At 46.6% G+C, this 22,344-nt stretch overlaps 1 protein-coding gene across 3 annotated transcripts; it reads right to left on the reverse strand.

Annotated features, from left to right (window-relative positions):
* Window positions 1-513: 513 nt before the first annotated feature.
* On the reverse strand, window positions 514-21,783 carry LOC137598602 (1-phosphatidylinositol 4,5-bisphosphate phosphodiesterase gamma-1-like). Of its 3 annotated transcripts, XM_068318942.1 has the most exons (32): window positions 20,560-21,782; window positions 15,746-15,895; window positions 15,358-15,451; window positions 14,132-14,179; window positions 12,379-12,463; window positions 12,220-12,300; window positions 11,434-11,468; window positions 10,507-10,579; window positions 10,338-10,433; window positions 10,121-10,239; window positions 9,102-9,187; window positions 8,780-8,900; window positions 8,538-8,706; window positions 7,552-7,671; window positions 7,325-7,432; window positions 7,059-7,243; window positions 6,731-6,931; window positions 6,524-6,643; window positions 6,241-6,424; window positions 5,976-6,053; window positions 4,885-4,988; window positions 4,711-4,807; window positions 4,574-4,640; window positions 4,276-4,442; window positions 4,109-4,205; window positions 3,802-4,026; window positions 3,499-3,644; window positions 3,293-3,407; window positions 3,042-3,203; window positions 2,877-2,965; window positions 2,215-2,399; window positions 514-2,128 (listed from the first exon to the last, which is right to left on the reverse strand). In XM_068318942.1, the coding sequence occupies exons 1-32, from the start codon at window positions 20,870-20,872 to the stop codon at window positions 2,068-2,070; spliced, it is 3,981 nt and encodes a 1,326-aa protein (XP_068175043.1). In that variant the 5' UTR covers window positions 20,873-21,782; the 3' UTR covers window positions 514-2,067. The 3 variants fall into 3 exon arrangements, with proteins under 3 accessions (XP_068175043.1, XP_068175042.1, XP_068175044.1); XM_068318941.1 differs by having other exon boundaries at window positions 7,059-7,432; window positions 20,560-21,783; XM_068318943.1 differs by lacking the exons at window positions 11,434-11,468; window positions 14,132-14,179; window positions 15,358-15,451; window positions 15,746-15,895; window positions 20,560-21,782 and having other exon boundaries at window positions 7,059-7,432; window positions 12,379-12,462.
* Between the last annotated feature and the right edge of the window lie 561 nt (window positions 21,784-22,344).

Consider the following 22,344-nt stretch of genomic DNA (forward strand, 5'->3'; position numbering starts at 1 on the left):
CGTACCAACAAATGACTGAGGATTTTTTTTTTTACATCTGCAAACATAAAGGCAGATGTCAGACATCCAGTTTGAGAAGCATGGTTAGGATGAAGCTGGGTACTTGCTGGCCTTTCCTTTCAAAAATGTTCTTACACAAATGGAGGACGTTGCGGTAACATCGGCCACCGCCACCCTTGTCTTGTTTGTTTGCCCAGCAGATCAGGAGTTTTCTATTTAAGGCAGTAGACTGACAATTTTTCAACCACTTGCCCCAACCTGTTCTGCTCCTTTGGTTTCTCCGACACCGATGGTATGAGGATGTAAGTTCTGGTACAGCCTAATTATATCTTACTGGTTTATTACATGTCTTAGTTACGCCATGATTCTTAACCAGTCGATAGAATTAGACCAAGCAGAGAGAGATCAACGCCACCATCTCTGCACTGATCTTGGCAGTAACAGAGACTGGACCCGGTCCACGCCTGCCGTTGGACGGATGTGTTCCAGAAAGACGGGGCACAGGCGCAGGCCTACATGAAAGAGCTTTATTACATGGAAACATTCACAGGATTGGTAATAGGGTAATAACACTGGACCGTTAGCATAGATATGGAGAGAAAACACAACGTCCTTGAGCCCAGAGGACGACCTTTGCATAGAAGCCCCAACCTGGTGCGCTGTCACACAGGGAGGGGTGGGGTTGTCTAAGGGAGCTCCAGGTTGACAACATTCATTTCTACATATAGTTACAGCATCTTCTGGCTCCTCCCTTCAGCCATAAATAGAGATCTATCCACAGCGGGACAAACTACGGGCAGGTGGAGCCGTGCAGGGGCCCCCCGGGTTTTGGCAGATCCAGGACCAGTCGAGTCACATCTGTTGATTAGCGCCAGATGATGGGAGCCGGTCCTGGAGGTGAGGAGTCGGAACCAGCAGGTAAGAGCGTTCCACTTGTTCTCCGTGATAGCCCTTGTTTGTTACGCGTGTCCCATTACCTGTGCAGGTGCATCCAGTGAAGGAAGTGTCCTTCCTCACTCCTCCTCTGCATCTCAATAAACATATTTAGAGCCCTTTAGAAGGAGTATAAAAAGACGTCCAGGTTGTGCTCTCCCAGGTAGACCGTCTGCAATGGTGCCCACTTTCCGCTGGGGGGCGGGAGTTAATGTGATTGCCCCAAAAAAAAAGGAAAAAGGGGACCTGGTGGGGGTTCAGACGAGCATTTCTTGATCCCTTTTAAAACCCATTTCATGAGTAGAAGTCTGAGCCATGTGTCTGAGCCAGGTGTCTGAGCCAGGTGAGGTCTGAGCCAGGTGAGGTGACTTCCTCATCCAGTGAGCAGTTTTCCCTTAAAGGGACGGTACTCCACGCAACTCAAAGGCACATACACGATTTTTTTCTTTTTGCTACGTGTTCCGTCTGTAATCCTATCTGTGAAACCCGAGTTTTCCTCTCCCTAAAGAGCGAAACACGTCAAGACTGAAAGCAACGAACTTCAGCGTCGTTTCCAGTTATCGATACTTGATCAATATACACTGAAAGGTTCAATGAATATCAAGACTTAGACCTTTTTGTTCTTTGTGAAAGCCAAAACTACCAGGTTTAAAACTATGGTTTATCACCGTAATGGCTAATCAATGGATTAACTAGCTCTTAATCTAGTTAATCCGTCGATATTGCTTGTGTTTCCCACAGTTGAGTGACAATTTCTGATTATATAGCACAAAGAAAAGAAGTGAACCTGCAAGTTAACACTTGAATGATAAATTCATGAATCAAGTTGTCACAGAATAATCGATTAAGTGATCGATTATGATAGATTAAATCTTTCCAGGTCCAATCGTGAACATTTCCTCAATGATTGTGTTCTAGCTTAACTTCCATGAGGTTTTAAATCCATGAGATGTTTCCTCTCCGCTGTTAGAGAAACTCTGTGCAAGTAAAATCCCACATTTTAGTGTTTTTGTCTCCAGTTAGAGAAGGATTGTCGCCGCTGTTGGGAGCCTGTTGTCCCCTCAGGTGCCCTGGTGGCAACAAGTGTGAGGCACCGGTTGTGTTGGACTTAGTGCCCTCTTGTGGACGGGAGGTTCAGGTACGTTTTGTTGCAACCTGCTGCCTCAGCTTCTCCCTTCTCTTCTTCTCCATGAGCCTGGAAGAGCGTAGAAAGTGTGTTATTGTGTGTGTGTATTTTTTTTGTTAGGCAAAATTTTTGCAAAAGCTTCTCTGATTGGCCACCTGCGGTTTCGGGCCTCCACCAGCTCGCTCAGCTGGTCCTGAGCCGCTCTGAGCTCCTCCAGACTCTGCTGGTAGCCGAGGTCGCCCGAACCCGACCTCTCCAGGAGCGAGACCCGGTTGGACAGTTCGCTGGTTCGGTCCCGCAGCCGCTGAATGGACACGTACAGGTTCTCGTCGTCTTCCTCCTGCAGCCACGTCGAGCAGCCAGTTAATACAGCTGGCCGGATCAGCCAATTAGAAGACGGGAGGACGATTCAGTTTTATCATGAGGTAGAATCAGGGTTTAGCAGAACCCTGTGGTTCTGGTCTGCATGGGGTCGGGTGGCAGGAGGGTAAAATGAGGATGCCGAAAAATCTCCTTCCTTTGCAGTTATACCACATTTTACCACTAGGTGACTCAGCGGCTGCTAATGGCATTAAGATGTCACGCTTGAAAATTAGCAATGCTAACTTCAGTAGCCGTCATGTGTTCAGATCATTTCTGTTATAGGGTGTTTGAGTTAAACAGCTTTCCTGGGACTCCTGGGAACCAGCAGGACCTGACTGGACCTACAAAACCAGAATCTTACCCGGCCCAACCAGAAGCTCATGACCATGGGGGAAGAAGGTAGTACCTTTCAGGTACTGAAAGCATTCAGGTACCTTTGGTAACTTTCAGGTACCTTAGCATTGACGATCTCTATATGGACCAGAAGCGACGCCAACTCCAGCTCTACGCTGTAGCTGTTCCTTAGAGGGACGCTCCTGTAACCTGAAGAACATAAGACAGGTCACAGCCACGCTCCAGACCCCCGCATGGACGCAAGTCTCCAAGGACTCTAACCGACCCGTTCGCAGCAGACGGACCGGGTAGGTCGCCTGAGCTAGGAAGTTGGGATCGCTGAACATGTCCTCCTCGTAGACGGTGAAGCGCAGGAAAGAGAAGGTGGGGTTGCGGATGTCAAACACAAACTGCTTCTGCACCCACACGGGATTCAGACCGTTATCAGCTGGGGAGGGTCAGGGGGGAGGAGCCAGTTAGCGAAGAACTTGAACCTTCTGCCCACATTTTACCACGTGGATGTAATATCAGTCTTACCTACAACGTCCGTCTTGTACTTGCAGCTGTCGTACTCGGCTCCGCAGATCTCCACCTCCACGAAGGGGCAGACGATGCTGCGGCCGTTTTTAGGTAAATGTCGAGCTCCCAGCACCTGAAACAGGAGGGATTTGGATCCAACACCAAGAACGTGGGCCAGAATCTTTTTAGTTTTTGTCCCTTATCTCTGGTCGACTTCAGCTCACCTGTAACTGGATGGTGATTGGCTCCAAACGCAAGGTGTCCTTGTCGAAAGGGTCAAAGACGTCGTCCCTCATGATGTCAGGCTGAGGAATGAATCCGCTTCCACCTCCAAGCATGAAGAAGGCCTGGTTCAGCTGCATGGGTTTGTCTACACGCAGATAACAGATGGAACCGGTTCAGGCTCTGGCAAAAACTATTGGACCTCTGAAGACCTCTAGTCTTCCATTAAATACATTCTCTTTAGACTCTTCTGGAGTCCAAAAACCTTCTCATATCACACAATCTATCTCCACCCACAACCTGACCTGGGGTCTGGAAGTTGAGCGCCACCAGCTGGGAGCCACAAAGCCACATGGGCAGCGGGTCGTAGTTGGACGAATCAAGCCTTTGTCCTCGAGGATAAATCCTGGAAAGCTGACGGCGGTTGTACTGCAGGAAGCGTTTGCCTTTGGCTCGTGTCGTGAACTTCTCCGCCTTCGTCTCCGGGAAGGAGGACATGTCCCGGTAACACGCCCTCTCCGTCCCGATCTCTGGAAGCAGCAGCAGCCAATCAAAACACGTCGAAACCGTTGAAACGCGAAGCCGGAGAAGAGAGAGATGGAGATTCCTTACTGTCCTCGTTGAAGGAGACAGGTCTGCAGTAGACCACCAGATCGGACAGTTCCACCGCGATCTTCTTCCTCCTCTCCATCTGCTTCTCTTCCTGCATCTGGAAACAATCGGGGACGTGTTAATTTGAAGTGTTCTCTTGCGATATCCCAGCTTCATGTCCCACTGACCCGTGCGTCAGCATTCTGCGTCGCCTCCCTGATCTTGTTGACCCAGCTGGTCAAGTCCTCCAGACTGTCAGCTGCTACGTCCAGGTTCTGGACCGGGTGGGACGACAGGTGCTGGGAGTGGATGGTGCAAACGAACGGCCGGGAATTCTTCCCATCCTTGAGCACCACTGGACACGGAGTGGTTGAGAGGGAGGAAGAGGGTAAGTTTCCCTCTTGTCTCGGCACCTGTGCCTCAGCACGGCCCCATCATCTACTGGGGTCATCTGAACCTGATCGCCTGTTTGTCTCCAGGACTCACCTACGTGACAGGTGGGAACGTCGATGAAACCCTTGAGGAACGTTCCCAGAGGACTGTTCTCTGTGGACTGAGACGACAGAAGAATGAAATGATGTGGAAAAACAAGACAATCAACGGGTCAACCAATCAGAACTCACAGCTTCATCCAGCTCTCTAATTGGACAGCTGGAAACCTCCTCCACGTAGTTTGCAGGGAACCACAGCTGTTTCTTTCCTCCGTAGTCGCCTCGCCACCTAAAGACATGAACATCCTGCCGCATGATGAGCTGTCCAGATTGGGAAGGACCAATCAGAATCGAGGAAGCACTCACCAGCCGCCCTCCTGTTTGTCCACATTGAGGATGAGCGCCTGTTTGGGGAAGCAGAGCTCGTCTTCCCTCTGAGCCCGGTAGTCGTACAGAGCTTTAACCGTACACTGAAACACAGCAGCAACAAACACCTCAGGCTTTTCCACATGCTGTTGCTCTCTTCATACACAGGGGGCGCCATCATCAACAATTAGCTAACAATAACGCCCCCCCCCCCAAAAAAAACAAAAAAAACTATAAAATGTCTCCAGAAGCTGCAAAATCCTCAACTGTCCCCAAATATTCACACATTGATCCAACATGCTCTTCACTGCAGCGTCTAAGCTAACAGCTAGCGGGTCAACAAGTTACCATCTGTTGTATCGCCATGACGCTTCAGGAATGTTTCCCATGTGAATAAACCTGATTTTACCATCAGCAGTGAGGGGAGTTCAGGTAAAGGAGACGGAAAAACGACAAAAGCTGAATTAATTTGTGTCCAGGCTCAACCGAAAATAACCATTCAGTTCTGAAGTCCTCTTCATTTTCAATATTTGGTTGATAAAAAAATGTATTTTAATCTTACAAATACATTAAATAGTTTAATATAGTTAATTAAAAAATCAAAATTTATGAGCACAAATTGGCGATGTTTACTCTATATTGCGGATGCTTTATTCATGAATTAATGATGAAAAATAAAGCCTTCCTTTTGGTCATAAACAAATACCCTAATAATTATTTTGTAATAATAATTTTTAAAAAAAAATTTAATTTACCAAATTTACCAGTATGTATGCTCTTCTTCAAGGATTAAATTATCAGGATTAAAGTTTACCGTAAACTAATCTGGATTGAAACAATCACGTGAGTCACAAATGAGGCTAAACAGTAGGTATTGGAACTATACATATGTATTTTAATATATCATGTTTGTATTCTGATTGTACAGTAACGTGATCTTATGAGCTTTAAACGGTTTTATAGTGATTTTAGAGTCCAGCATTTGTGGATGTCGTGAGCTACTACAGGTTGAGTAGTTTTACTCTTCATGATCTTTCAGTGTATTTCAATCCGTCTGGATTATCAACAGTCCTACAGACGGACCTACTTACCCGCGCTGTCGGCATCTTATTGGCCTCCACGTAGAAATGCGGAGTACGGACCTCATACAGCGCTCCGTAGTCGAGCTCCTGAGACGACAAATAACAAGGATCTCTAGTGTTAAACCGCTTTTAGGGCGTTCCTCTATTACTTTCAAGCACCAGATTCGGATGACGGATGGATCTTTTCATTGTTTTTCATATTTGTGGATTTGGGTTTCATCAAGTCTTATTAATGTAGTGACTTTATGGTGATTTGACATCTTGTCTGACTGACCGTGGTCCCCATCCGGTCCAGCGTGTCCTCATTGATGGGGTATCGGAGTCTCATTTTGCGGTAAAGAGGATGTTTTTCGTAGTAGCTCACGAGGTCAACGAGACTCTCAAACTCCGCCGAACTTCCCAACATGAAGAGTCGACCTTCCTGCTGGATGCGACAGTGCTTGATCTTCCCCTCCGCCCTACGAACAAACGGACACGGATAACCACCCTTGATCACGTGAAGAAAGGGGCTTTAAAAAGTTGTCATTCTGAGAAGGACACCGGGTTGACTTTTCTACCTGAAGGAAATGGCGTACGAGTTGTGTTCGCTGCGCTTTCGCACCAAGAAGGCGCCGTCTCTGGGAACACGCATGAGCATGTGTTCAGCCTGAACACGGGACAGACTGGAGTGGTACCACCTGGAAAAACGGACGACAACATGTTTCACTTCTTCACGCCCATTCGATTCCGATGCGACTGGTTGCGTTGGGACCCTGATGACCCACTCTCGGCTCTCGTGGGCGTTGGGTTGCGGTACGGGGCTCCCCAGCCTCATCTCGAACTCGTTGCAGCGCAGCGGCGTGTCTCTGTAGTGGCAGATGAGGCGGTAGAGGCTGTCGAACACCAGGTTGTCGGTCAGGTAGAAACGGGTTGAGCCTGACTCCTGACGGGAATGGATCCTGCAATGCTGGACTCGACCTGAACGCCTGAGGGACGAGGAACAGGACGGAATCGAAGAAAGTTCACCAAAGTTCCCCGACACCACCTTAGATACCCAACGTCAACAATATCCCTTCATATCTTTTCTTTGCTTTGCCTCATCTTGACACTGACCAGAACGAGAGGGTGTAGTCTCCGACGAACGTCTCGCTGTCTCGAACCAGGAAGGTGGCGTCTTTGGCCCCGCCCTCGCAGTACTCCTGCAGGAGCTTCTCGGCCACCTGTCGACCATCGCGACCCCCGCCCAGCTTCCCGTGGAACCAGCGCTCAGCGCAGTGCTGCTCGTTGTTGTTACACTCCTGACCAATCACAAGAAAGAGTGGCGAAATGAAAAACAAACAAACCCCGCACCCATCGATATCTACCATCACCTCCCCCACCTCCATTCCTTCATCGTCTTCCTCGTCGTCAGCGGTCTGATAGTGGGACGTCTCCTCTGAGTAGTATATCTTATTACTGGTCAGGACAAAATAGTGAGGAGTCCACGTCTACAATTCACACAGAAACACAATCAGTATCACACACACACACACACACACACACACACACACACACACACACACACACACACACAAACGACGTGTTCGATGAAACGCCGGAGACGCACGTGATCAATGGGGTCCTCCAGGTAGAGGATACCGTTCTTCAGAGAGTTGCTGATGTCGTTTTCAGAGTAGCTGGCCGACGACACCTCTTCGTAAAGCGTGCCCTCCACCAGTTTCTTGTGCTGAGATGCAAGTGGCAATGGACACATGTCACAGAGGACAGCAAGCATTTAAGGACGCTTCTAAATTCACCACAGGAAAGATGGTCTTGTCACAGAACTGCAGGAACAGAGAAACACATCCTGCTTCTCGCCGTAGGGGAACAAGACTAACACTTCCACCTTAAAAATACAGCTACAATTAAAGGGATCACGTTCTGATCCTCTATAACCCTACCGACTCGTAGAATCTGGAATACAAACGGATCCTACATCGACTATACAGCCCACAACCTCGTGCTTCTATTCTGTCCCAGCCAAAGAAGAACAGAAGAGACTGTGGTTGCGTTTCATTTTTAATGACAACACGCTGCTACATTTCCTGCAAGTTTATTTGTGTGAACCAATTCACTTCGGCTTGCTTCAGCAATGACAGTCAACGCAAAAGTGGCTTTGCCTTGACACTGACCTCCATAAAAGGATCAATCCCAACCATACGGGACCCTTCTTCTTTACAGTTGCCTATGAGTATGGTGAAGTCAGCATGTTTTGGCTGACTGGTTAGAGGAGCTTGGTTGTCCCACGACAATGTCTGCACACATGTCCAGACGAATAGAGCCAGAGACGACCGATACGGAATAGTCTCAGAGTCTAGAGACGGTGTTGGAGACATTGGCTCGACTTCTCAAATACAGTGGAGTTGGACGTCTAATAGTTGTGTGAAATGGATTAAAAGGCTGTAATATGAGACCTTTCAAAGATCTCTGTCACTGTGGTTCAAATAGAAGTCCCAAACAGAGCAGATCAGGGCAGTAGATGAGGGTGAACCACAATGGCGGGGCGTCTATTGGAGGATGCTCTCCGAGATGCCGACGCGTTTCTCTTCCTACCTTGATGAGGATCTTCTTGCGGAGCTGATGAGGCGATGGAAGCTCCTCTGCATTGTTGTCAACTGGCTTGGTGAGCAGCAGATCTCCGAACACCTTCTTGAAGTGCGTGGCCATGTTCCTCTGCTGGACCACGCTGCAGTGGTCCTCGATGGACAGGATCACAGGGTACCTGCACAAACCAACCCAGTCTGTCAAAACCAAGCGGTTCCTTTTCCAAACGGCAGCATTAATGATCTACTTACTCAGACGTGACGAAGGCGTGTTCCTTGATGGTATGCAGCACGTCAAGGAATTTGATCTTGGAGGTTAAAGTGTGCCCGTGGTAGATGATCGGCAGGTCGTCAGGTCCGTCCCAGCAGTCCACTGAGATCGGAAAATGCAGATCAAATGTAAGTTAAGGATCTGGCTCTTTATCCAGGTCCACACCAAAACACAGCTGCCTCCATCCTGGCTGATGTCGTGACCCTAACCAAACTGTACTGTGATACAGGAGTACGTCACATTTGACTTAACAGACCAAGTTCATTTCCTTGCAAGACCAAATGAAGTGTTGGACACTCTTACGTTCAATGCAGCGGCAGCCCAGCCTCAGGCAGCGGGCGTAAGCCTCCAGAGATGATTCGCTGGAAAACTGATCACCTGTCAGGTAGCTGAGAGGAGAAGTACAGCAATCCCTCGTTACTCACTGTTAATGCGTTCCAGGACTAACCGTGAAAAAACGAAATTCCGCAATATAGCGACAAACTGTGTATTTCATTATTTATGGTAATTTAAATGTTTATGAACCCTCCCCATAGTGATATTAACCCTTACACCCCTGACCTATTTTGGCAGTTTTTTGGCATTTTTGATTTAGTTTTTATTTCCCTGTAACTTATTATATTGACATATTGGGGCAAAATAGACACACAGTCAAATTCGGAAATGGAAAAATTGTGTTTTATTGCACATAATTACCAAAAACATGCTCATCGAATTGATTTTCATCTCAAAAAAGGTTGCCATAGGCTTCTGACATAACTATATACAGTTTTTGTCCCTCACGCCACTCTTATAAGGAGTTTTTCAAAAATAAGACTTTGGGCACTATTTGCGCATAAAAATGTGTGAATCATGCGCATAGTCGTTTGCGTCACATAAACGTTTGCATCACGTGACAAAATGCACGAATCGCGAGACATGTTCAAATCACGTGAATACATGCAGCCCCGCTTGTACGATGGCGACTACATGGACAGGCGTGATCATAGGGCTGTAAAGGTTAATACACGGTAGTGCGCTGCATTCCGTAAGTCTCAGAACGCATCAAACTTCCGGATGCTGTCAGCCAATAGAATGTGTGTACAGTATCACGTGACTAACTACTAAAAATCCGCAATGAGGTGAAGCCACGCATCTTGAAGCACCAATAAGCAAGGGATTACCACAATGATGTGTTACATCTTCTGGCCTTGCGGGCTAGACAGGCATGTTGGATTGTTGGGCATTAGTGGAAGTTCACGTTGTAGCTCATCTTCAGTTCAAATTTGAAATCTGACTTCACGTCGGACTAAAATACGAACTGTTTAAGCGTTGAAACTTACGTATTGTGTGAAGAGGAGATCCAATACTGAGAAAGTGGTCTTTTCATCTCTTCGGGAACAACAGTTGAAAGTCGAGGGTCGAATATGGAATTCTCTTTGGAGAACAGGAACGTCAGGAACTGGAAACGTAAAGCGACTCGATCAGACCGACAGGCTGAGAGGAAATCATTTTCTTTTCTTTTTTTTTAAACCTGTTTTTCTCACTGTCGTGTTTCACCTCGTCGAGTTGTAACACCGGTTCAGGTTGCGGTCCACCTCTCGTGTATCCGACAAGGAACTCTCTGACGCGACTCAGATCCGACGCCCACGGATCCTGAGACAAGCGCAAAGCAGATTTAAGAGAATGGTTCTGGGACGTGCAGAAGGGGGGTGAATTTGCTCTGTACCTTCTGGTCCATCTGTAAAAACCTCTGGAAGTCGTACAGGGAGATCTGACAAAGCTCCGGTCTGTCAACGTTCCTGCAAACATGTTCAAGATGTCAGAGCAGTGAAACGTCAGCTGGGCGATGGGAGACACGATGTATATTAATTTTTTCACTAAATCCCCCATAATAACAGTGAAAGCATTTCATTCAGAGCAACAAGAAATTATTCAAGGAAGAAAAAAACAGTGAAATTCGACTTCCTGAAAACTTTTAGATGCAGTTAAAGGAACAGTTCACCCAAACGTGACTTCAATCATCTAAGTCTTGTTGATGTTGACTGAAGTTTCTGGAGCTTCACGGTGAAACAGCACTGCAACATTCTCCAAAACGACGAAAGATAATCCAAGTCCCAGAATCCCAGAGTTGTCCGTATGTTATTTCGACTTTTATTTCACTTTAGCCACAAAGATAATAAAAAAACATCCGAGGAACGTACCATCGTCCCCGATGGACGACATCAACCAGAAAAGTCTTGGCTGAAGATGCAGCTTTAAGTATCTGTGCCCAGACGCCTGCAGAGGTCACTAGTTTTCATCTTAGTATGATTAAACAGGCATTCAGGAGTCATAAACTGTGTATTTTATACCTTTTCAGTTTATTTTGGCATCTCACGGCTTCTGGAGACCTGGATTATGAGGATTGACTGACACAGAGTCATTTTATGGTTGGGTTTAAAACTAGTCCCAGTCTTCTCCACGCAGCAACACTAGTTTACTGTGAAGCTCTAGAATCATTGTGTGGTTGAAGAAACTGCAAAATTTCTATTTTGTTAATTTTTGGTCTACATGTTCCTTCAAATCTGAGGAAGAAACGGGCAAGATCGAAGACGAGGAATCAGGGACGTGAAGACAAAGGTGTGGACACTGAGGAAGAGATGCAGGGACTCACCGTAGAGGGAAGGAGAGCTCCAGCTGCTCAATAATCTGAGAAAAAAGGGGAGGAGCCAGGTGACAGACAGGTGGGAGGGAGCCAGGTGAAGCATACACAGTAAAGGACAAAGTGAGCGTGGCGTGCTACGAGCTCAGAAGTACTCAAATACTGTACAGAAGACGTTTCCTCAAGTAAACTTCAGGTTAAAACGATGGCAAAAACAACACGACTCTGGATTCTGGTGCTAGTCCAGAATCTGGTGATCGAGAATGCGACTTGGATCCAGTTCCAAATGTGCCAAATATTTTGGTGATATAATCAGGTCACTTCTGTCAAATCACTGAAGATACTATCCATGAAGTTGGAAGAACAAATCTTTCTGTAGCTCCAATGTGAAAGAATTGCTTAAAAACTAGAACAAATAACGATCTGGACACTAAAGGACTGTTCCTGAAACCCTACATGTCCGCTGATAACTTCTTGAGGCCTCCAAAAATACAGGAGAGAAAAGACCACCTCCTTGTTGGAGCTAAATAAAACAGCTTACAGTCTGCAGCATTAAACTGACAAACGGTTCTACGTACATCAGGGATTTTGTTTGCGCTGTTACACACTTTAGCTTTATAACCAAACACAGAGCAAAGACAGAACAAGTGAAGTTTGATCAGAACTGGATTTACTCGGATAAGTCCAAGTGCGTGACTTACGAGTGACCAAACTTCTAAGTCAGTAAGGGATTTGAGTACTTCTTCACAACAGTGGGATTGTGCTTGTGTGCAAACTCCCAAAAAACCAGACACTCACACTCTTCTGGGCATCGAACATCAGCGTTCTGTAGAGTTGTGCAAAGTTGGGGTAGGACAGTTCTCTCCGAGCCTCCACTTCCTGTGCAGACAAGGACAAGGTGAGTCGGTACCCTACACCAATCGGAGCGTCTGGAGGACGACCCTTGGATGATCCTACCTGGAGCTTGTCTTTGAGGAAGCGCATGTTGGGGACTCTGTAGTTGACCTGAGGCAGCATCACTTTCACATCCTTCACCGTGATGCTGACAGAGGGAGAAGACAAATTAACTCTGGTTTGCGAGGACCTAAAATGAAACCTCAGCGTGTCAGATGTCAAGGACCACCTTTTTGGTAAACTTGTACAACTCTTTCTGCATAGAGTACCTCAATAAAACCCCAACCAAATATGAACGATATTGTGGGAGTCTGTAAAGATCTACTACTGATACCATACAGTCATCCATGCAGCTGTAATTGTGCCTTGAATTTACCAACTACATGATGGGGAACATGTATCGAAGGCAACAACCCCAATCGTCTAACTATAACCATAAAGACACTGACTCTATCTGGTCTATCTGACTCTCTCTCTGTGTCTCTCTTTCTCTCACCCTGTTTTTATCTTCCTTTAATTTCTTTTCCACCCAACCGGTCAAGTCGGATGGCCGCCTAAAAGAGTCTGGGTCCTGCCCGGAGTTTCTTCCTCAACAAGGGAGTTTTTCCCCGCCACTGTCGCTTCACTCGCTCTGGATGGTTCAGTTGGATTTTTCTGTCTGTTAAAGTGCTTTGAAATGTCTGTTGCCGTGATTAAGCGCTATATAAATAAAACTTGATTGATTGATTGAATCATCCAGGATGTTACCTGAGAGCCAAGGTACACATTTATTATTATTTGAGCAACAATCCATTTTCTTCCTCATATCTGTGGTAAGGCTTATCCAGGTATTCCAGACATTCTCCAGAAACACTCCTCCTGACAGATGCCTTGGTTTTCCCCGGCAGGAACATATATGCGACCCTTCCAGAGAGTTCGGGGTCGACTCTGGGGTCTTATCCCAGTTGGACGTTCTGAAGAACCTCAAAAGGATGGAGCCCAGGAGGCGTCCTCATCAGATGTTACCCCACCTCAGGAGGAGCAACCTCCTTCACTCCTTCCTGTGGAGCAGGAGCACTTTTCTGATTTGTTGTGGAATTTCAAATACGAAAACAAGATTTTTGTTCTAAACACATCAAGTGTTCATTTAAGTTTCATTGTTTCCGAGTTTTCGACTTTAAACCATGTTATCCATTGAACTGAACGAACAAGTTTGATGGATACCATCCAAATACTTTCAGAACTGCACAACAAAGGTGAGATGCTTCCACTGGAATCTTTTCATTGGGATGTCAGATTGTAGAGCTTCTCCATCGTCCTCAATAGTTTAGGAAAATGCGAGAACTTAATTTCCTGGATTTAGGAGCTTCATCTGACTTTGCTGCTGCATCGGGGCAATCGTTGATCTGAACATCTCTCTTTAGAGTCACATCTGACCAAAGATCTACCTCCACAACTTTGTTTTCTGGGACATCCACATGGAATATCACTTTTACTGATGAACAAAACACATGTAAGCATCAGCCGTCAGTAACAGACGGGGAGAGGAAGCAGTTAAACAGGACAAAAAATAAAATCCAGGTCATCGCCATGAGGCAGGGAGGATCTTTTGGGCTCGATGAACGCCACTGCTGCCAAGTTTGATTCCACCCACTTCCCTGTCTAGCTGCTGCTACTATTTTCACAGGAGACAGGAAGCTGCCCTGTCCCAGCCTAACGCATCACTTCCTGCTGCTTATCAGGCGGTGGCAGGCTGTTTGTCCTGGTGGGGCCTCCACCCAAACAGAAAAACAGAAGCAATGAGACGATTGGATGGTGGCCTGACAAAGTTACCCACCTGCCTTCATGGCTCCTGTCCATGACTTCAAACTGCTTCCTCAGCCACCTGTAGGTGCGGCGGGGGGGTGGGGGGTGGGGGTGGGGTGGGGGCACAGAGGGACGACATCAGGCCAAAAAAGACATAATTATTAAATCTTAAAACTTTCAAATCTCACGACAGAATGATCACGGAACATCTATCAGATAGCTTCTGACATCATGGGTAATGTCTACGATGATTGGACAAAAATGACACGATGACATCACCAAAGGATCAAGTTCACTTCAAGTCAGATCTGGATTCTAACAAAACCACCATCAGTGGAATCTAGCTTTTGTAGGATACGACTAACAGAGACTAACAGAGACTAACAGAGACTAATAGAGACTAACAGAGACTAATAGAGACTAACAGACTAATAGAGACTAACAGAGACTAACAGAGACTAATAGAGAAGCCAATCGGTTCTAGATGGAGCTGCCTTGAAGGAGATTGGTAACGTTTAGTTTTACTTAGAAATCCAGAAAAAGTAATATATTAAATTAATTACAAAAATAGCCGTTCCATAAATATTTCTGCATATTTTTGTCACTTTTATTAAAAAGAAAACTAATGAATTTGCACACAGGCAACGACATCAAACTCTACGTCTCTACGTTGGGTTTCATATCCGTGCATCAAGATGGCAGCTTTGAAGCGTCTGCATTTGTCGAACACATCCACAAAGAAATCCCTTCATCAGAATGACTCCGCAAACAGTTTACACAACTGTCACCAGCAGACAAACTTAGCAGCACCATTTCCTCCAAGCGTTTCCAAACACAACGTGTCCTTGTTCTCCGGCTCTCGCCGCGAGAATCCAAGGCCGCCTCCACACATTCATCCCAAAACAAATATTTGTCCTGACCTCCAACCAGCTCCTTCCGTTCTGGTCCGGGTCCTTAAGTCTTTTAATGTGACCAGATATGACCATATCAATACACAGGATCACCAGCAAAATTTAAGATTGTTCCTCAAGGTGGACCCTAACTTCTTCAGAAGATTCATCAAAATCCGTTCAGAACTTTTTGAGTGATAAAGCAAAGAGTCTGAGTGGCGGAGACGGGAAACAGTAACATTTTAAGGACTTTAAGACTGTCGTTCCTGTTTGAGAAGCTGTTAAATAATTACTTGAGTGGTAATTCAGCTTCACTTCCATCCAGTCCATCGAGCCGTTAGTAACACGCTGTGAAATCATCACCCACCTGTCGATCTGCAGAGGTGCGGGGGCTCTTTGGGTGTCGGTCATCAGCCAGGTGAGGCCGGCGATCCACATGTTGACCTCCTCCTCACTGAAGGCTAAAAACACACCAAGAAAGATGACAAGGGAAAGACTTTTAGAGGAGGATGGAAATATTTGAGGGGTTTGAACGCTCTTTGGATAAAGCTCCTCATCTGGAAGCTCCACATCGAGGTTACATCCGTGTAAAATCAGACCGATTAGATGGTTGAGGTCAGGAAACAGTAGAATAAATGTCTTCAAAATTTTGATCCATTGGTTTTGAGTTAACAATGAACTCACTGCAGCCTTAGTTGGATGAAACGTCACATTACACTAACACAACATGCACATGCATTAAATTCCACACTAACCGGCCAAGCTGAGCGTTCTGAGGCGAAACTCGAGACCGTAGAGCACAATGAAGCAGTGGGCAGCGTCCAGCTTGCGGGCCTCCTCCGGGTAGCGCTCGAAATCACGGGAGCCCTTCCCCAACCGCAGCTCCCGGATCTCTCGTATGTCGACTGGAGGAGGAAGGAAGGGAGGAAGGATAGTGTTGCATGAAGACAAATATGCACAACCATAAATCACAGTTTGGAACGCTGTTCATTTCCCTGCCAAACAAAGAAAGCTGAAGAGCTAAAATTATGTAAAAAAAAAAACAGCACCGAGTGTTCTTAGCAGAAGCAAACTTTTCCTTCACGTGAACGAGCACAGAGAATCCTTGAACACTGAATTTAAACAAGGAGCCAGGCAAGTCGAACTAGAGGGGGCACCGTGTCAATGTAATACAGGGGTGTCGAACCCATGTTCACCGAGGGCCACATCAGCACAACGGCTGTCCTCAAAGGGCCAGACGTAACTAATAAACGTTACTAAATGTAACTCAATGTAATGTTTTTGTCAGAGTTAAATTGGGCTTAACTACTGCATTGTGGGAAATGTAGTTTTGATCACCTATCGCCTATTTATTTTTAGACAGTCTGACCTTTTATGCTCTCGAGGGCCACATAAAATGATGTGGCGAGCCACATTTGGCCTTTAGTTTGACATGTGATGTAAGGTTAAGTTTTGAGAGGAATCATGTTTTCAAATTAAATGTTTTTACAGACGTAATTTTTAAATGCACCAAAACGACCAATAAAAATACATGCGGTAGCAGGAGGGGACGATGCAGTGCCCCCTCCTAAAAATTGGTTTGTATGAGACATGACCGGGAAGAGACTGTAAACAGACTCGGCATTTAATACAAATCAGATCTAATTCAAGTTTTAATTTTGCTCCATCACGGTTCCAACGGTTCCTGAAGAGTCCACAAAGGGTTAAAGGGGCGGCCGAGCCAGACGCCTGACCACAGAGTGATGTAAACTCTGGCCTCTGGTTTGACACTTGGAGACGTCGACACACCCTCAAAGAAAACCCTGGCTTATTGACATAGCAGATGTCTAGAGCAAACACCCATAAACATTCACACACCGGCTGAAGCCAAAGCTGAAGCTGAAGCTCACACAACGCTTCCTCATCTGATACCAACGTGTTCGACCTCATCTGGCCGGCAGGTAGGCGAGATGAAAGACCCATCGATGGTCGGCCCCAAAGCCTGTTGAGAAATCTGGTTTTTATCTGCGCCGCCTGCCTGTAGAGATGATTTCTGGCATGAGATGAAGAGAGAGCTTCATCATCCTCACATGGAAATATGTTTATAGTTCACCAGTCAAAGCTGGACGCAGCAGAAGCAACGGTAACTCAATCCATCCTAGTTCTTACCCATAAAAATCAAAAAGAGTTTCTATTCAACTGCAGGATGAACGAATCTGGAATACTACAGATGGTGGCGGGTACCTGAGGTCTTCAAGTCTGAAATCCTGCTCACAGAATCCACCTAAATTCATCTTGAAACCATGGAAATAAGAATAAAGAAAACCAAGAAAATGACAACACTCCCTAAACCGAAAAAGACGGCACATTAGCACCTGGTTGATGGGTCTAGAAAGACATCTGAAAAAATATCAGACGTTTTCCAGTAATGGTCTGAAACAACCCAAGATGAAACCAACGACATCATAGGACCAGTAGCTGCTGCAGCAACTCATCGGTTTTCTTCAGACTTTAGTTTTTGTAGCTCGGAGGTCTTCTCAGTCAAAGTTGACTCATTTTCCTCCTCGACAATTAAAAACAATATTTGCTTTTCTCTGGCCGTTCCCTTTATTGCTTCCTGATATTTATTGTGGACGTTGGACGGATTCCTCCTGCTGTGGTCTTTTAATCCCGATGTGATAAACAAACAGACAGAACCGTTTTGGTGGAACGTAACCGGAGGAAGAGGTGAGAAGACGGAGGCGTCATCAGAGCAAACATCAACTCCTAGCCAAATAAATACCATCCAGGGACACATTAGAACCCCGGGACGTTCACTGTTTGGACTCAACAGATCCCGAAACTCCATAAGCTCTTGTACCCAGAGGGGTTAATCGTTCCTCCACAAAGTTTCATGAAAATCTTTCAGCTTCTTTTCCTTTTCGGCCTCCATCTAACCCTGTCTTCTCATCCTCTTCTCTCACACCAACTACCTTCATGTCCTCTTTCACTACATCCATAAACCTCCTCTTTGGTCTTCCTCTAGGCCTCCTGCCTGGCAGTTCAGAACTCAGCATCCTTCTACCAATATATTCACTATCTCTCCTCTGGACATGTCCAAACCATCTCAGTCTGGCCTCTCTGACTTTATCTCCAGAACCTGTAACATGTGCTGTCCCTCTGATGTACTCATTCCTGATCCTATCCATCCTGGTCACTCCCAGAGAGAACCTCAGCATCTTCATCTCTGCTACCTCCAGCTCTGTCTCCTGTCTTTTCCTCAGTGACACTGTCTCTAGACCAAACAACATCGCTGGTCTCACCACAGTTTTGTACACCTTTCCTTTCATTTTAGCTGAAACTCTTCTATCACACATCACACCTGACACTTTCCTCCACCCGTTCCATCCTGCCTGGACACGCTTCTTCACCTCTTTTCCACACTCTCCATTGCTCTGGACTGTTGACCCTAAGTACTTAAAATCCTCCACCTTCTTGATCTCTTCTCCCTGTAACCTCACTCTTCCACTTGGGTCCCTCTCATTCACACACATGTACTCTGTCTTACTGCGGCTAACCTTCATTCCTCTCCTTTCCAGGACAAACCTCCACCTCTCTAGCTTCTCCTCCACCTGTTCCCTGCTCTCACTGCAGATCACAATGTCATCTGCAAACATCATAGTCCATGGAGATTCCTGTCTAACCTGGTCAGTCAGCCTGTCCATCACCATAGCAACAAGAAGGGGCTCAGAGATGATCCCTGATGTAGTCCCACCTCCACCTTGAACTCCTCTGTCACACCTACAGCACACCTCAGGTGTCACAGAGGAGTTCAGACATTAAAGAAGGAAAACGTGGGAAAACACCACAACCAGCAAAGATTTGTCACTTTACAACGATACTCAAAAACTCAAAGACATTTTTTTGTGACTCGTGGACCTCATCCTCATACCGAGTCTTGCTGGAACCTGTTCAGTGGGTTTTTTTTTACATATTGGTGCCAACAATTAAACCTGCTTATCAACCGTCAAACCACACATGAAAACACAACCACACAACTTTCCGGTCCCAGGTCACGACTGTGCAAGACTTGTGTTATGGCCACAGTATGGTGACATACTGCATGTCGAGGTACCAATGGGATCTGGGTATCTGGAGGGCTTTCGCCGCCACACCGGAAGAACTCAACACAAGTCAGACTCTACCGCCGCGGCAGCAGCTTTAGGTTCACTGGGTTCACCACTTGTTCTTTACACGAGTGCTTATTGGTCCAAACGACGTCAAAGAGGCCGGAAGTTTTCGTGCCGCCAGCTAGACCTTCAGTCTAACCCTAACAGGAAGTGAGACACTCCCTGATAACTCCTCACTTCCTGTGCCTCAGGTTTTAATACTCCCATGTCTGCCAAGGCGCTCATCGCAGAGAAAAACATTGATTCCTGGTGTGTGTGTGTGTGTGTGTGTGTGTGTGTGTGTGTGTGTGTGTGTGTGTGTGTGTGTGTGTGTGTGTGTGTGTGTGTGTGTTTTTGTCAAGACTGAGGGAGGAAATTTTGGAGTTAAAAAAAAGTTAGGCAACAAAAAGGAAAAGCAGGACGGGGTTGGGGGTTCGGTTAGATAAAATTACTGGGAACAAAAAGATGACGACCTTCAGCTTCAAAGTGAAACAGACCCGACGGAAGGCAAAATAATAAGAGGACAGAGTTTGGGGGAGTTGAGGAGAAAAGGGGAGTGGAGGAAGAGGAGGGGGTTGTGGGAGATGAAGTTGGGGGGGTCTGCCTCTCCTGGAATGCCGTCCAGAGGGAGGGTGTTGGAAATCATCTCTGGGTTACGAAAGCAAACGCCTGTTTGTGTGAAGCGGAACGTGGACGTGGTTTACGATCCCAAACACGTTTAGAGAGGAGAGGAAATAAATGTTCAACTTCCACCAGGAATCACATGATCAAGCACGGTCGAGTTAGCTTTAGCTTTCCAGCTAAAGGTAAAACAAACGGATGCCGACGTGCTGAAAACGTCCTTTCGGGTTTGGGTGTTTTCAAGAAGGATCCCCTTCAACATGTGATGAAGAACACGCCTATTTCACTGATCCAGTCTGATCTAAAGTAAAACACGGCAGACAGACGGATACTACCATACCACGAGTCTTAGCAACGACTAGCAGACACCGTAACAAATCCTCGGGCAACGAAACCTAGTTTGCAGACAACATAAAAACCAATCAAAACTTAATGAAGAGAAAAATTACATATTTCTTTAATTCTAAAACTGTTTTTTTTAAATGACTAGCCCGCTTTAACATTTTGATAAATATATAATTTTACTTAGTTGTTAATAAAAACATTAAAAGTAACGGTTTGTTTAGTTTTAATATTGTACTATTGGGAAAACTCCACCCATCACTGCGTACGCCTCGACCGTATGTTCTGTTATTACCTCTGGGATGCATGAACGTCGTGTTGGGATGCACACGTTTTTCTTGAAGCGCATCCCAGGGATGCACTACTTTCTTGAGGTAAAACGAACTCACACAATCACACAGGATACCCCCCACCCCCCAGCCTTCTCCCAGGAGGCCCACTCAGTGATTGGTTGATGCCTGGGGGGGGGCGACACTCACCCTCGCCCTCAATCTTGTCCGGGGTTCGACTCCACACTATCTGCCGGGTGTCCTGCTTTATCTGGAAGGTTCTCCTCTCGGGTCGCTGGGACTTCTTCTGGTAGAACACGGTCATCACTGTCCCCGTCTCCAGGCTGTGGAGGATGCGAGGACCGGCCTCCGTCCACTGCGGCATCCTGGAGGCGGCGGCGGCCCCCGCGTCGCCGGCGAAGGCGTCCTCAGGACAGCCGTTGAACCGGGCCGCGCACATCCTCACCGCATCGGCCCCCGCAGGAGTCTGGACGGCTTTTCCGGATGAGAACGCTCCACTCATGCGACGAGGAAGCCTCTGGTGGTCCAGACCGTCTCTTTATTCAGGCATGATTCAAGCAGCTTCACGTCAAACACAGGCTGCACTCCGGTGGGGGGGTAGAACCCTGGATGGGTTATCCTTTCCAGATGCTTCCGGCAGCACACTAGTGAAATCCACTTGGATTGAGCGCTCATCACACCCCCCCGCCGACCCCCGGGTCCACGGCAGCACCAGGACGCGTCGTGCGCCTTCAAACCGCGACGCGGTGCGGAAAACGAGACGTGGTCGCCTGACGCGACGCAGACACGGATTTATGTAACGAGTCGGACGGACACCGAGAGGCGGACGCAGCGGGGGTTGGGGGAGGACGAGCGCCGAGCGTCCCGGACGAGAACCGAGCGCGCAGCCATCTGCGCCCCCGTCACACGCTCTTCCCTCCCGGACGCATCGCGCAGGCGGGCCGACAGGAGGGATCCGCCTGCGCGGTCACCGGCTCGGCGTTCCGGTCGACAGGCGAGCAGGGGGTGTGCGGTGATCAGCGTTAATTGCCACCGTCAAGGATCGCCCCCCTCCCTCTCCGCCAGCGCGTCCCTCTGCTCCAACGCCAGAGGTCCTGGAGGGGGATTGGAGCAGGCAGACCGGAAAAGCCACAGCAGATTCTTCCTCCCCCTTCTGGGTTGTAGGCGCGACATCCGAGGGAGGATGAGGAGGAGTGAAGGAGAGGAAGCAGGGAGCAGAGCGACCTCCGCGGGTCTTCAGGAGATCTGCAGCTCTAGCGGATGGGGGCCCAGTGGGGACCCGGTGGGGGGCACCAACAGTCAGACGTCATCGGCTTCCAAATGATTTCAAATCAACATCGGAAAGTGAAGTTGAAGTTAAATAAATTTATAAAATTACGAATTTTTAATGTTATGAGAGCAAAATTCTAATAAAATATATAGTAGGACATCATGAAGTAGAATAGTTAAGTTAAAAAGTACAGAAAAGAATGTAAACAATTTTTGGAAGAATATAAGTGGATACAAATATTTGTGAAAATCATACCAAATAAAATAAAGATGTAAAATAAATTTAAATTTAATTTCAAATAAAAATAATAATTTCATATCTTTATTCTTGTAATATGTTTTTTTTTTAAATTTATTACAAGAATAAAGATGTAAGAATAAATTGAAAGGAATTCTGCTCTTTAAGGGGGAAGATTCAAATTCAAATTGAATAAACTATTTGTCCCCAACGGGCAATTGAAGGCACATAAAGCAGTATTGGCACAAAAGACAGGATTGGTGCACAAAAATGACAGGCAGAGTGCAAAAAGCAAAAATCAGACTGAATACACCGAAACCCAACACTAACACTTAAAATACACAACACTAAAATGCACAGGAAACAGAAATGTGCAATGTTAACAGGTTTGTGCAATGAGATAATAAATATATAGAAAAACGTAGAAATGGTTAAACTGATATTGATGGTGTGAGCCACATAGTTTG

The sequence above is a fragment of the Antennarius striatus genome, chromosome 7 (genome assembly GCF_040054535.1).
Source record: "Antennarius striatus isolate MH-2024 chromosome 7, ASM4005453v1, whole genome shotgun sequence".
NCBI classification, from domain to species: Eukaryota; Metazoa; Chordata; class Actinopteri; order Lophiiformes; family Antennariidae; genus Antennarius; species Antennarius striatus.